General features: G+C 46.1%; 1 protein-coding gene across 1 annotated transcript in view; it reads left to right on the forward strand.

Moving 5' to 3' along the window:
• Positions 1-14,536, forward strand: part of ARHGAP26 (Rho GTPase activating protein 26) — a 456,611-nt gene that overhangs the window by 163,838 nt on the left and 278,237 nt on the right. The window contains exon 11 of the mRNA XM_015414327.1: positions 3,841-3,919. Coding sequence (XP_015269813.1) covers positions 3,841-3,919 — 79 coding nt within the window. The remainder of the gene's footprint in view (positions 1-3,840; positions 3,920-14,536) is intronic.

Consider the following 14,536-nt stretch of genomic DNA (forward strand, 5'->3'; position numbering starts at 1 on the left):
GCTGACTCAGGACTTTCACATTCCTCATTAAGGGTTTATTTGGCCTCACTTTCGGCCTACCATGTTCAAGTTGAGGGATGCACACTGTTCTTGCATCCACTTTCTAAACATTTTTTGAAGGGACTGTTGCACCTTTACCCTCCCATCAAAACTCCTGTCGTCCCCTGGGACCTTCCCCGGTTCTTCGCCAACTCACCAGAAAACCTTTTGAGCTACTCGCAACTTGCAACATAAAATTCCTGTCCTGGAAAACAACCTCTCTGGTTGCTGTCACTTCAGCAAGGCGAGTTGGAGAAATACTGGCTTTCAGACATGATACTCCTTACTTGTCTTTTTTGCCAGACGGTGTCCGCCTCGTACCTGACATCTCGTTCCTGCCAAAGGTAGTGTCAGAATTTCACCTACAGGCAGAGGTCTTCCTCCCGGATTTCTTTCTGGCACCGACATCCGCAGAGGAGAGGCTGTTACACACCTTGGATACGAAACATGCGCTTCTGTTCTACCTACACAGAACCCGTCCAACGAGACGTGATTGTCAACTGTTTGTCTTCTATGCGCCAGCAAGGCTAGGGACTCGCATCATGGCTCAGCATTTGTCAAGGTGGATTGTAGGTTTCATCCGCCTCTGCTACCTTATTGCTAAGCAGCCATTGCCTGGTCCTATCAGGGCTCATTCAACCAGAGCTGTTGCAGCCTCACTGCCTTCCTCCAGGGAGTTCCCCTAATGGACATTTGCAGAGCCGCTACTTGGGCTACGCCTAACACGTTCATAAGGCACTACACCCTAGACGTCCATAAGAATTCTCGTACCAACATGGGATGTCACATCTTATCCTCAGCCTCGCAGTAAGGACCTGCCAGCACCTTCCTCCAGGTAGGCCATTGCTCGCTAATCTCCCACAGAGACCACATTGAAGATAAACGGGTTGCTTACTTGTAACTGATGATCTTCGAGTGGCCATCTGTGCATTCACACCACCCGCCCTCCTTCCCCACTGCTGTCAGCTTCTAAACATTTTCCATAAGGGTTGATTCGCGGCGGTTCAGAGGAACTGGCAGGATGTCCGCACCCACCCCTCTGGGCATGCGTGGTGGGGTTCCTGCGAATGCCCGAGGTCTGGGCGCAACAATCCGTTAAGAGCTTGCTACAATGCCGATCAATCCAGCACAGGCTCACTGTATCCCATAGGTGTGAATGCACAGATGACCACTCGAAGATCATCAGTTACAGATAAGCAACCTGTTTTTTCCAGTACCACCTTCTAAAACCTACCCTCCAGTTTGGAGCAGAGCCACCGTAATATGGTGCCTCTAACCCAGAAAGGCAGTCAAGAAAGTCAATAGTATTGAAAACTCCTGAGAGATCATAAATAGCTAACAGGGTTGCCCTTATTCTGTCTATCGAGTACATTTTTATTCTGCTTTTCCAGAAAGTAGCCCACAGTAGTGTGCATCCTCACAACAGCCCTGTGAAGTAGGTTGTGATGAGAGAAAGAGAATGTCTTGCCCAAGTCACCGGGCAGTTTCTGTGGCGTAGTGGGGACTTGAACATATATATCTCAGGTCAACTGCACTCTAACCACTGCACCCCATCCTATGTTTCTCTCATTTTAGGTTGTCAGCAAGGGTAATTAAGGCTTTCTCTATCCATAACCTGGACTGAATAGTGATCACTGAGTCATTACTTAGTTGCTGCTGTTATTAAATAAACCTTAGGTGACCATGGCAAGAGAACAGCTACCATTACTTTTCACATTTGCCCTTCCTGTCAGATTGTCTTCCTTTGGCTGCCAGTTTAGGAATGAATTAGTATGGCCACTTTCATTTCTCTTTTATTTTATATGTTGTTACTTTTGGTCTGCTTTATTTTCTTTATGGATGTTGATGATCCTTTCATTTTTTGCACCCTTTTTGTGTGTGTCATTTTTACACTACTTTTACACGCACAAATGACACGGAAAAAAGGTGTACATTTTATTTGGAAAATGTGATGTGAGGAATCAAACTGGTGCAAAGTAAAGACTCGAAAGTTCATTTATCACGACAGAGAACCAAAATTGAAATGAGGTTACATGACCTGAACCATCAAGTTGCAGAATCTGTCATACTTCTGGTGATGGCTGTAATGAATGGCTTTTAATAGTGTGCCACTGGTATGTAGAGTTGGTAAGGTTTCTGAAGTATTCATGGACTTTCTGGCTAGCTGAAGCACATGCAGGGTGTGTGACATCAATGTTTATAAAGTCATGTATGTTGGCTAACTTTTCTACATGTGCTATTTAGAGTGTATTTATGGAAAGGAATGTTAGAAATGACCTTTGATCTGTGTTACAGCAAAGCTGGTGTGGCTATGAGCCCTGGGGTAGAAATGGATAAATCTTAAGAAGATGCTATAAATAGAACTTTCTTAAATATAAACCTTATTTCCCTTTAATGTAAAGTTACCACATAAGCCCTGATATGTCATAATTTGGGGCCTTAATCACTAGATAATTGTTACTGTTCTAAAGGCTAGTCCTTGTGTCAAGTTCTAAGTAGGTCATACTGCCTCTGCTATAAATCATATAAAGTCTGCCCACACCAACATGGTAATTGTGTGACGATTATAATCTCACATCTGTAACTTCAGGTCTGTGACTTTAAAATGCTTAGTTATCTCTTGAAAATCTGGGAGTTGCTGTAACTGACATACTCTAGCATTGCCATCTGTGTTGTTTTTTTCAGTGCAGTTAATCACACAATTCTGATCATAGAAACATATGACGTGGAAATAGAAAATAGTGTTGCACGTATGTTATTTCAGAAGCAAAAGAGAATATTATGAATCAACCTTGAATGAGGCCATGCCACAGCAAAATAATTTTTTTTTAGAATTTCTGAGAATCTCTGAAGGAAATAAAGGACCAGGCCTAACTTTCCAGCATTACTTTTTGCTGCTTTAGCTCTAGCTGCTTTCAAAGCCAGACTTTTAAAATAGTTTTTGACCCCCTAAATAGTTTCTGCATATGCACTATGAGATTAAACCAACTCTCTGTATAGGAGTTGCAATGTTAAAATTGTGATAGAAATAAAAATATGCAATGTGATTTTTGTAGCTATTGGAAAATCTAGATATAAATCAAATGTGTAATTAAAAACTTATAAAGTAGTCTTGCTCTATTCAAGTTTGTGGGAATTTGGAAGTGAATTTATAGAAGTAGTTTGTATATGACATCTGTCATCCTGGCTATTCCCAGATATGCATAACTTGAATGCATGGGGATGGTAGGATACAGGCCACTGACTTTCCTTCTCCAGGCAGAAGAACCCCCTGTTGCATCCATAATTGACCAGTTCACTCGTTATATTTGTTTGTATGAATGCATATCTTGGGATAATCAGAATGGTTCATACATGACATGGGGGACTGTTTTCCTGTAGAGGAAAATGTTCTGAGTGAAGCATCAGACTATGCCAGAACTACTATCATCCCATCTATCTATGGGAACTTTCTACTGGCTGTACATTTGCAAAATTTATCTTATGCCCTGAAGTGCAGTTGCATTGCCAATATGTAAGCAATCTTACTTAGGATGTACTTTTTGCAAAGGACAGTCAAATTTGCTTAGAATGCTTGCTTTAGCTTGTTTTTTACCACCTGTAACCTGCATGCAAATGAGACAAGAATATGTTCTCAACCAAGCCCCACTTTGGCCCTGTTAGGTTATGTCTCTGCCAGTTATTCCCAAACTTGCATTTGCATCATGAAAAGGTACATTGTAGTAAGTTGTGCCAAATTTGACTCCATTTGATCTTTTTATGTGTATTATTCATTCCATCATTCTGTTTTACTCTCTGCAGGGCAGGAGTAATTACAATGCAAGCACTTTCTGAAGAAGATCGAAGGCTGTGGATGGAGGCAATGGATGGCCGGGAGCCGGTAAGCAAGGATGTTTATGAATAGGGGTTTTTTTTTTGGGGGGGGAGGAGAATCAAAAGGCTCTTTTCATGGCCGAAGGACAGATTGTTGGCTGCAAAGCTGTGCATCTCTCACTGAGCATGCCAGGACAGCTCTGTGGCACTGGCAAAATAATCCTTTTAAATCTTTATGTTAAAAACTTAAGGGAATACTCCGTCTCCTCTGGTAAGCACAATAAGAAAATGGAAGGTTTGTATTCACTTACTGTGAAGCTTCCTTCTCGGTGGTCCAGAGTGGGGCAGTCCTTGACTCCTTACTCCTGGAAAGCACCTCCCTCTTCCGTAGGCAGGGCCGGCAAACTTTGGTCCCAGAGGGGAGGGGCTTATCCTCTGATCCCCAGTCATACTGAAAGCCACTTCCGAGCTGCTGTAAATGCACTTAAAAAATAACTCCTTCCCCCTCAGATAACTGGGGAATACTATCACAGCCATGGGCTTAACCAAATACAAACCTGTATTTTAACCATTAGAGCAAACAAACAGCAGCAGTCCATCACATCACGTAATCAGTTAGACCATATTCATGAACAACTGAACCACTGCAAAACCTAAAGGACCGGAAGTCGTGTCCATCAAGAGAGGTTGGGTAGGACTGCCCCACTCTGGACCATCGAGAAGGAAGCTTCATGGTAAGTGAACACAAATCTTCCATTCTCCGGTGGTCCAGGAGTGGGGCAGTCCTTGACTCCTTACTCCTGGGACATAAAAAAGCAGTGCTCCCCCTGGGTGGGTCACACAACTTCCGGTGCCTACAGGGCCTGAAGGAGCACTCTACTGTCAAATGCTGCTTCTGCCGAGGCTAGTTTGTCAATCCTATAGTACTTTGTAAAGGAATGGACAAATTTCCATGTCCTTACAAGTGACTTCTAGGGACGGCAAGGCCCTATTCCCAGGGACAACTGACTAACATACCCAAACAAAGATTCAGTCTTTCTCAACCCCCTGGTCCTGTCCATATAGAAAACTCAAAGCCCTACGCACGTCTAGGTGATGCCAGACTGTCACCATCTCATGGCCAGGGTTTGAAGAAAAGGAGGGAAGTGCCATATCTTCCTATCTATGGAACCAGGAGTTAACTTTGGGGATGAATGCTGGGGCTGGTCTGAGGAGGACCCTGTCGTTGTAGAAGGTACATCAATCTGTGTGTACCAACGAAGCTCTCAGCCCCAAAAACCTACGCGCTGAAGTGATCCCCACTAAGAAATTGTTTTCAAAGTAATATCTTTCATGGGACATGATGCCATTGGTTCAAACGGCTACTTGCATAGTGCTCATTGCAATGCATTTAAATTCCATGCGGAGAAACTGTGTACCTGTGGTGGATTGAGGAGGGAGGCCCCCCTCAAAAACCGCCATATGTGTGGGTGATGGGAAAAAACCTACCTTTCCTAGCCCCTCCAACCGTGGAAAGGGCCATTACCTGTCACCTTAGAGAACTAGTACTCAACCCTTTACTCGGACCCTGTTGGAGAAAAGCCCTTCCCATCTGTGCCTGCATCGGGTCCACCCCTGCTCTCCACACCAGTTAGAAGATGTTTGTCAAGATCTGTCATATATCTTGGTCATAGAAGATTTTCTGGACGCCAAGAGCGTGGAAACCACCTCTGTCTCCTATCCTAGAGCTGCTAACTGTCTCCTCTCAACCTCCACACTGGGAGTTGTAGCATGTCCAGTTGCAGATGAACGGTCATCTCCTGAGATAGAAGGTCCCGTCTGAGAGGCAGCCGCCATAGATCTTGTCTGGATAGGCTCATGAGGTCCTGGAACCACGCCCTCTGTGGGCAAAAGAGTGCCATCAGAATCACATCTGCTTTTTAATCTATCGCCTGCTGTACCACTCTGGGAATTAGAGTCAGGAGCGACAAGGCATAGAGTAGAGTTCTTGGCCATGCTAGGAACAGGGCGTCCATTCCTAGTGCCCCTTTCATGTGAGTTTTGGACGTAAACCTTTTTTTTAATTTTACTTGGTCTGTCTCTACGTGAAAGGATCCACCTCTGCCTTCCAAATCTTTCGCTGATCTGTTGGAAGGCGTCCCTCTGTTAACATGTTTCTCTTCCTGCCATATGTGTGGCCTTTAAGGACAGCACATGCTACTCTGCCCATTGCATCACTTGCATTGCTTCCCGGTGTAGCCGTTGGGATTGCATGTCTCCCTATCTGTTAATATAGACTTTCGTCATCATGTTATCCATTTGAATCAGAACATGACTGCCTACCAGTTGCGTCTGCAGGCAAGCCAGGGTCAACTTTATGGTCCCAAATTCCAGGGTGTTTCCGGCTTCGACCAGGTGTCTTGACCATGTGTCCCATGGGGTTCACTTAGAAGTATCCCTTCTGTGAACAGAGTTGGAACTAGCCACTACTGTAACTCTGTCCACACAGACTGTGGTAACTCTACCTTCTTGACTATCTTGTAGTCTATTTCCTTCTGGTAGTGAATAAAGAATAAAGGAATAAAGAAATACATATGAACTGTATGCCACGGTAGTAGATCTTGGCACGACACCATCATGCCCAGGAGACATACTAAAGTCATCACCTCGTGTCTAAATGTTCAGGACCTGATGAAAGATAAGTGAGAAATTTTACTAACCGCTCCTGGAGCAGAAGAACCCTGTCCTGTCTTGTGTCTATCCACACTCCCAAGTGTGTAATTACTTGAGTTGGCTCCAGGGTCCTCTTCTCCCTGTTAATAGCACAACCATGTCCCTGTAGTAAGGTAAAGGTAAAGGTTCCCTTGCTCAAAAGCCAGCCAAACCGACTCTAGGGTTGCGGTGCTCATCTCAGTTTCAAAGCCGAAGAGCCAGCGCTGTCCGAAGACATTTCCATGGTCATGTGGCCAGCATGACTAAACACTAAATACTTGGATTATAAAGTCCAAGTGTAGGCTCACCTGGTGACTGGACTCTGCCTGGATCAAAACGTCTTCCAAGTAAGGAAAACAGGACCACTCCTCTCAGACTTAGGAAGGCCACTAGTGTCCCCAGGACCTTGGAGAATATCTGAGGCGAGGACTTGAGTCCAGAGGGCGAGGCTCAATATTGGAAATGTTTGCTGTGATATGTGAACCTTAGAAATTTCCTGTGATTATCCCTTGTCAGGATGTGCGGATAGGCTTCCGCCAGGTCTATGGAGACCATGAAGTCCCCTGCATGTATGGAGGGAAAAAATAAATAAATGGACCTCAACATTTCCATCTTGAACTTTTGTGATTGCACATGTTTGTTGAGCCACTTCAAGTCCGAGATGCCCCTAGTGTTCCCATTCTTCTTGGTGATCGTAAAGGGATGGACTAAATTCCTAGCGAACTCTCTGTCTCGGCACCATCTCTATCACTCCAGTGTCCAACAGATGTTAGATCGAGATGGCCCTAGTGTTCCCATTCTTCTTGGGGATCGTAAAGGAATGGAATAAATTCCTAGCGACCTCTCTGGTAGGGCACCATCTCTATCACTCCAATGTCCAACAGATGTTAGATGGACTGTAACATCATCTTGTGTTTTTCCTGGTGATCTTTCCCTTGAGATCTCCAAGAAATGTTGCTTGGAACACTTTTGAACTCTAGTGCGTAGCCAGCGTCTCCAGGAACCACTTGTCCGACACAGCCTGGTTCCACTGCCCAGAGAAAGCTATCCTCTTGCGTCTATATCTTCCATTTGTTGTTTATCATCACGACTGAGGTCTCAAAAAGATCGTGGTCTCCTTCTAGAATTCATATCCTTCTTCTTTGATGGTAGCACCCATGACTTGCCTTTGTCTTTCACCAAGTAATGTTCCAGGCCTGCTCTGAAAAGGTTAACTCCCTTGAGGGATACCACTACCACCTTCGTCCTTGTTGCTGGATCTGCATTCCAGTGCCCCAGCCATGTATTTCTCCTGGCTGTTGCATGACATGCCATAGCTTTCGCTTTGAGTTGTATGATATCCAAAGAGGCTTCTGCCACAAATGCTGTGGCTAGAGCTATCTGTTTTAGCTCATCCTTAAGGCTCTTTGGTATGTCACTGTCTACAGAAGTTAGCTCTGAGGCCCACAGGTAGGCCACTTGAGCAAACAGGGATCCCATAGCTGATACTCTAAGGGAGATGGCAAGCGCCTCAAAAAAACTCTACGCAGTGCCTTTGCAACTCCCTTGTCTTTTTTGGGAGTCCATCAGCATCCACGGGAAACAGAGAAGTCTTTTTTGGGAGTCCATCAGCGTCCACGGGAAATAGAGAAGTAGATGCTGATAAGTTAATTGAATCATCCACCATAGGAAGTTTGAACTTCTTTGTGGCTCCTGGAATAAGAGAGCAGAGTTTATTAAACACTGGGTTTCCCAGACTTTGGATTGGCTGGGTGTTCCCATTCTGCCATAATGATATTATATAATGCCACAGGAAGCGGCACACTTGGAAATGGCTTTGTCAGAGCCTACAGGAAAGAACCCAGGATCCTCCTTGTCTTCCTGTATCTTTGGAGAGTATGTAAACTCTAGTGCCCTCATGACCTTAGCCCATATTCTATTATAGAGATTAGGAGCAAGAGTCTAGATTGAATGACAGGCACCCTTTTCTTTCTCCTGCTCTAATAGTTCACCTTTTTTCTGGCACTATGCTTGGGAGGCCTGTATTTCTACTGCCCTCTGTACTGGGACTCCTGTCTCTTTTAGCAGAGAGGACAGTAGCCTAGGAAGAAGCTGCCTGTTGCCCTAGACCAGTGAATTCTTTCTCATTTCCTCTCTAAGCCAGGAGAGAAATTTGACTGGGCTTCCTCTCCTGAGGGCTCAGTATTTTGAGAGACTATACTGGTAGTCTGTGAAGGGTTAAGACTCTCTGTGCCTTGGGAGCTAGATGTTCCCGCCTTCTCAGCCATTTTAGGGGAACCTGAAAGTGAAAGTAGCCACCATCACTCTCCTAACAGAGCCCCAAAATGGAGCCTTGCCCCACCCACATCAGAAGAATCAGGTGGGGAAGAAGTAGGCTGTCTATTGTTGCTCCCTTTCCAAAAGGCCCAGCAATAAGGACTGTAAAATGTCCCTGCTAGAGACCTGACCCATGAACCAGAAGCAATTCGCCCTTTTAAAGAACCTCCCATCCAGATCCAGAGAAAGGAGTAAAGGGCAGGGAAAAGAAAACTGGAGGAGGGGGAGGGTAATCCTCTTTCTCTCTCCCCCTCCACACCTTACCAGTTCTCAATGGATACAGTCCTACCGTGGTTCAGCCGACCAGGTAGACTGCGCAGGAGACACGTACCTTTTAAAGAACCTCCCATCCAGATCCAGAGGAAAGGAGTAAAGGGCAGGGAAAAGAAAACTGGAGGAGGGGGGTTAGTCCTCTTTCTCTCTCCCCCTCCACACCTTACCAGTTCTCAATGGATACAGTCCTACCGTGGTTCAGCCGACCGGGTAGACTGTGCAGGAGACACGTCCCTCCTCGCCACGATCCGGAACAAGGAGGGGGCTCCATTCCAATGCCGAAAGGGAAGGCGACAGGGATTCTGCACTACCCTCGGCCGCCTCTCTTGCCTCTGCTCTCCCCAGGCTCTTCACTGAGCGTCTGTCCCCAAAACTGCTGCACGCCGCCGCGGCTGGATGGGGGGGGGAGAGCAGTTTACCACTGCCTTCCCAGCGGGGTCCAAGGCGTTCCTCTCGGCGCCGTGACCGCCTGGGGGCCTCCCAGGACTGCCGGTGCCAGATCCATTGTAATTCGAGGCCTGCAGCTCTCGAATATGTTTTAGGGCTGGAAGGTAAGTACCTTCCATTTGAATCAGAACATTGCCCTTTAGGTCTCCGCTTCTTCTTCTGACCTTCCAGTGTCTTCTGGGATCTTTGTGCTCTTCAGAGCACAGCCAGCATATCCTGCTCAGAAGGCAGGGCCGGTAAGACTGATAAGCCTTACTCTGCCTACGGAAGGGGGAGGTACTTTCCAGGAGTAAGGGGTCAAGGACTGCCCCACTCCTGGACCACCGGAGAATGTTTGTTCTTAACATTACTAAGGACATGCAGAATGTTGTCCAGAGTGGTTCGAATGTCATCTTAATGTACTGGGTTTTTTTTTTTTTAAAAAAAGGCCAATGCAATATGATGTTTTTAGAACTTTCTGAAATCTGCTGTGTTGGTAAGCTATTGAAAACCTCAAGCCAGTGTTGAATGTCACACTTTAATATCTCCTTGGGGAAATGGTCTTGCAGCTCAGTCCTAGGCGCTGGGCACTCTGGAGGGGTCTCTGGCTCATCAGATCAGATGGGAGGACTTCAGTATCAATTGTGTCCTTGCATAGGATGAATGTAAGGACTCCAGCACAAAAGGTGTTGTTGGCAATCAGTGGATTTTTTGGGGTAACGTTGCTGTGGGTTTTTTTGTCTTGCTGCATGCTTGACTTTTGAAACTTCCTTTGTATCACTGTGCCATCTCTTTCTTTTTTCTTAAAAAGAAAACAGTTTCTTCCATGCAAGCTATAGCATAGCTTATGAAGCTGATGTCTGAATGCACAGAACTGAGCTTGTGCATTGTTTCCTTTACTTGCCCAATTTAAACCCTTGGACAACTATTTGAAATTTAATAACAACAACAACAACAACAACAACAATAATACTTTCAATTTATTGATCGCTTTTCCCCACTCATGTGGGCTCAGAGCGATTTACAGTTACTCAGAGACAATGGACTTACAATATATTTGTGGGGATAGGGAAGACAACATACAGTATTTTTAATCACACACACATTGTAGCTAGTCGGAGGATCCATCTGCAGGCTGTATCAGTCATGTCCCGACGGCATGTATTCTGTCGGCTGGCTGATGACGTCAGGGCTCATGATGTTGCACTGCCACACTGCCACTGCCTGGCCGATTCGCTCCACTGCAGGGATGCCAAAACAGATCTTTCCACTTTTTGATCTCTGCCGCGCCGCAGATATCACACTGGCAGCTAACACCTCCCAAGGGGAGTGGTGTGCCCACCCCCTTACGGGTGGTCCCCAATTTATCTACTTGCCGAAGCTTTTGAATCACTGGGTAGACAATACTGTGTTGCTGAAATATTTGTTGGAAGATACCAAGAAGCCAGTAACTCCGGTAGCAAAATCTTGCTTTTTAGTAATAAGCAAGCAAAAGATTTTAATAAAAAGACAAGACTTAGAATTTAGGGAATAGAATTATGATTTTAATAGGGGTCTGTGGCTGGTACTATGATGGTATTATTGTCTGTGAGTGTTGGTGATCGTACTTGTTTATTATTGTATTGGTTTACTGCACTGCTGGTCAATTGGCCATAAAAATAAATTTGATTTGATTTGAATGCACAGAACTGAGCTTGTGCGTTGCTTCTTGCCCCCAGTTTTCTCTTTTTGCCTTATGGTCTAGCTCTTTGTGAAAATTTAGGATGTTAGCTGCTCAAGTGAGGGGTCTATCTTTTTTTTGCTAAGATATTCTATAAAACACCTGCAAGATGATGGCAATGTATAAATAAATACATTCCTTCCTTCTCCTTTCTCTTTCATTCCCTGTCCCTAGAATTATATATTTTGTCTTCTATTATACTTCTCACAGATTAACACTATGGAAAATCACTGTTAAAATACATGGCTGCAAGCCTGTACTGTGGTGTTACACTATTGCACATATTGCACACTTAAAACAATGTATCGTAAGGACCAAACAGATGTGGCCTGAGAGGCTGTTGATTTGGTTTCTTTCTTTCTCTCTAGATAACAATAGAATACTCTGGTTTGATCAGAGCAGTGCCATTGGAGGGTTTCCACTGCGTGCATGATTTCCCCAATCTGAACCCCTCCCCCTATGTTAAAATCCCAACTTCAAGTATAGGCTAATGGGGTCTGAATTTGCTGAGATTGAAAGGGAAAAAGATTGTGGGTTATAGTGGATAGCTCAATGAAAGTGCCAACCCAGTGTGCTGCAGCAGTGAAACGCTATGCGAGGGATTATTAGGAAAAGGAGTGAGAATCAGGGGTCATTTCCTGCAGGAGCGCACAGGAGCAGAGCTCCGGCATTAAAGAGCCCAGGGGGTGGGTACATGCAACAAGCCCACCCCCTGCTCCCGGCAGCCCTCAGTCAGAGCAAGAAGCAGCCAGGAAAGTCGCAGAGCCCCCCCAGCACCCAACCCAAAACAGTCCAGTGGCACCTTTAAGACCAAGTTTTATTCAGGTACAAGCTCTCCCTCCTCTGCGAGGACAGATCTGCTCGTCCCCCCCCCCCATAGCTAGCAAACCTAAAACAGTCAAGGGGGTGTGATCAGTGGGTGGGTGTTGCCTTCTGACACACTTCTGGTGATGTCAGGGGGTGTGGCATATGCAAATATGCTAGTGAGTTATGCTAATGAGCTCCTGCACCTCTTTTTCTACGAAATGACCCTTGGTGAGAATAAAACTGTCAATATTGTCATGTCCTTGTATAGATCTATCGTGCAACCTCATTTGGAATACTGTGTACAGTTGTGGTCACTGTATCTCCAAAAGGACATTGCAGAGCTGGAAAAAGTACAGAGTAGGACAACCAAAATGATTAGGGGCTTGGAGCACCTTCTCTGTGAGGAGAGTCTGGGATTTTTAAGTTAAGAGAAGAGATACCAAAGGGGGGGACACGATAGAGGTTTATAAAATTATGCATGGGGTGGAGAGAGTTGACAAACAGAAATTTTTCTCTGTCTTCCAAAATGCTAATCCTCTGAATCCCAGAGCCATAAGGCAACATTAGGGGAAGGCCTCAGTCTCTATGCCCTGTTGTTGGCCCTCCAGAGGAACTGGTTGGCCACTGTGTGAGACAGGATGCTGGACTAGATGGACCTCAGGTCTTATTCAGCAGGGCTCTTCTTATGTTTGTTTGTTTATTTGTTTATTTATTTAATTGATTTCTATCCCACCCATTCTGGCCTAGGCTGGCTCAGGGCAGCTTCCAACAAGATAAAACTTCATAATACATAAAACACATTCAATTAATGCTAATTTGATGAACCATACAGTGATATAAACATGTTAAAATCAACAATATTAAAATGCTAGAAATTCCAATATTCAGTAATTCTATTGGCCCACTTCCATTATGGGGAAGAGAGGGGATGGACCGGGCAATAGTCTTGGGGACCTCCTGCTCAGGGCTTCCACCATACTATCAGTTGTTATTAGTAGTGATGGTGGTGATGGTAGCAGTGGTGGCGGCTCCAAAAGCCTGGTGGAAGAGCTCGTCTTGCAGGCCCTGCAGTACTGTAAAAGGTCCCACAGGGCCCTGATCTCCTCTGGGAGCTCATTCCACCAAAGTGGAGCCAGCACCGAAAAAGCCCTGGCCCTAGTTGTTGCCAATCTGGCCTCCTTGGTACTTGGGAGGACCAGTCGGTTCTGGGTCCCTGAACACAGTGCTCTCCAGGGCATATATGGGGAAAGGTGGTCCCTCAGGTATGTCGAACCCTGGCCATAATGGGCTTTAAAGGTGAAAACCAGCACCTTGAAACGAATCCGGTATGCTATAAGCAGCCAGTGCAATGCTTTTAGCACAGGCTGAATGTGCTCCCGTTTTGGGAGTCCCATCACCAGTTTGGCCGTGGCATTTTGGACCAGCTGCAGCTTCCGGATTTGCGACAAGGGCAGCCCTATGTAGAGGGCATTACATCACATGGATCACTGTTGCCAAGTCACTGCATTTGAGGAAGGGAGCCAGCTGCCTTATCAGCCGAAGGTGGTAAAAGGCCAACTTGGCAATGGCTGCAACCTGGGCCTCCATTGTTAGGGAGGCCTCCAGGAGCACCCCCAAGCTCCTAACCTCCGGCGCTGGCACCAATGATGCCCCATCGAAGGTTGGGAGTGAGGTCCCTACCCCTGGACAGCCACGACTCAAGCACAGGACCTCCGTCTTTGTCGGATTCAATTTCATCCAGCTCAGCCTAAGCCAACCAGCCACGGCCTGTAACGCCCAATCTAGGACTTCCGGTTTGGAATCGGACTGGCCGTCCAGCAACAGATAAAGCTGGGTGTCATCTGCATACTGATGACAACCCAGTCCATATCTCCTGGCAATCTGGGCAAGAGGGCGCATATAGATGTTAAAAAGCATCGGGGACAACACCGCCCCTTGTGGCACTCCACATTCTAGTGGGTGCCTCCGGAACAGCTGATTCCCCAGTGCCACTCTTTGTCCCCGACCTTGGAGAAAGGAAGCAAGCCACTGCAAGGCTAGTCCCTGAATTCCAATGTTGGCGAGGCGGTGGGTCAGTAGCTGATGTTCGACCGTGTCAAACGCGGCCAACAGATCTAACAACAACAGCACTGTCGATCTGCCCCGATCCAGATGCCTTTGGTGGTCATATGTGAGGGCGACCAGTGCCATCTTCGTCCCGTGCCCAGGGCGAAAGCCGGACTGGAAGGGATCTAAGATAGAAGCGTCATCCAGTAAGCTAGTCCTGTTGTTGCACATGACTACCTTTAAATCCATCCCCTATAGTTGTGGTTGTCCAGGATACCCAGGGAGGGGTGCTTCTCTCCCACTCATGGTCTCTGCTGTTCCTGTCAGCCAGCTGCATCTGATATTGGGCCAAACCCATCCAATGGGCTTAACTCTTGGGCTGCTGCTGCCCCATTCCCATGCCCT

Source organism: Gekko japonicus, unplaced genomic scaffold (assembly GCF_001447785.1).
Source record: "Gekko japonicus isolate JY-2015 unplaced genomic scaffold, Gekko_japonicus_V1.1 scaffold96, whole genome shotgun sequence".
Taxonomy (NCBI): domain Eukaryota; kingdom Metazoa; phylum Chordata; class Lepidosauria; order Squamata; family Gekkonidae; genus Gekko; species Gekko japonicus.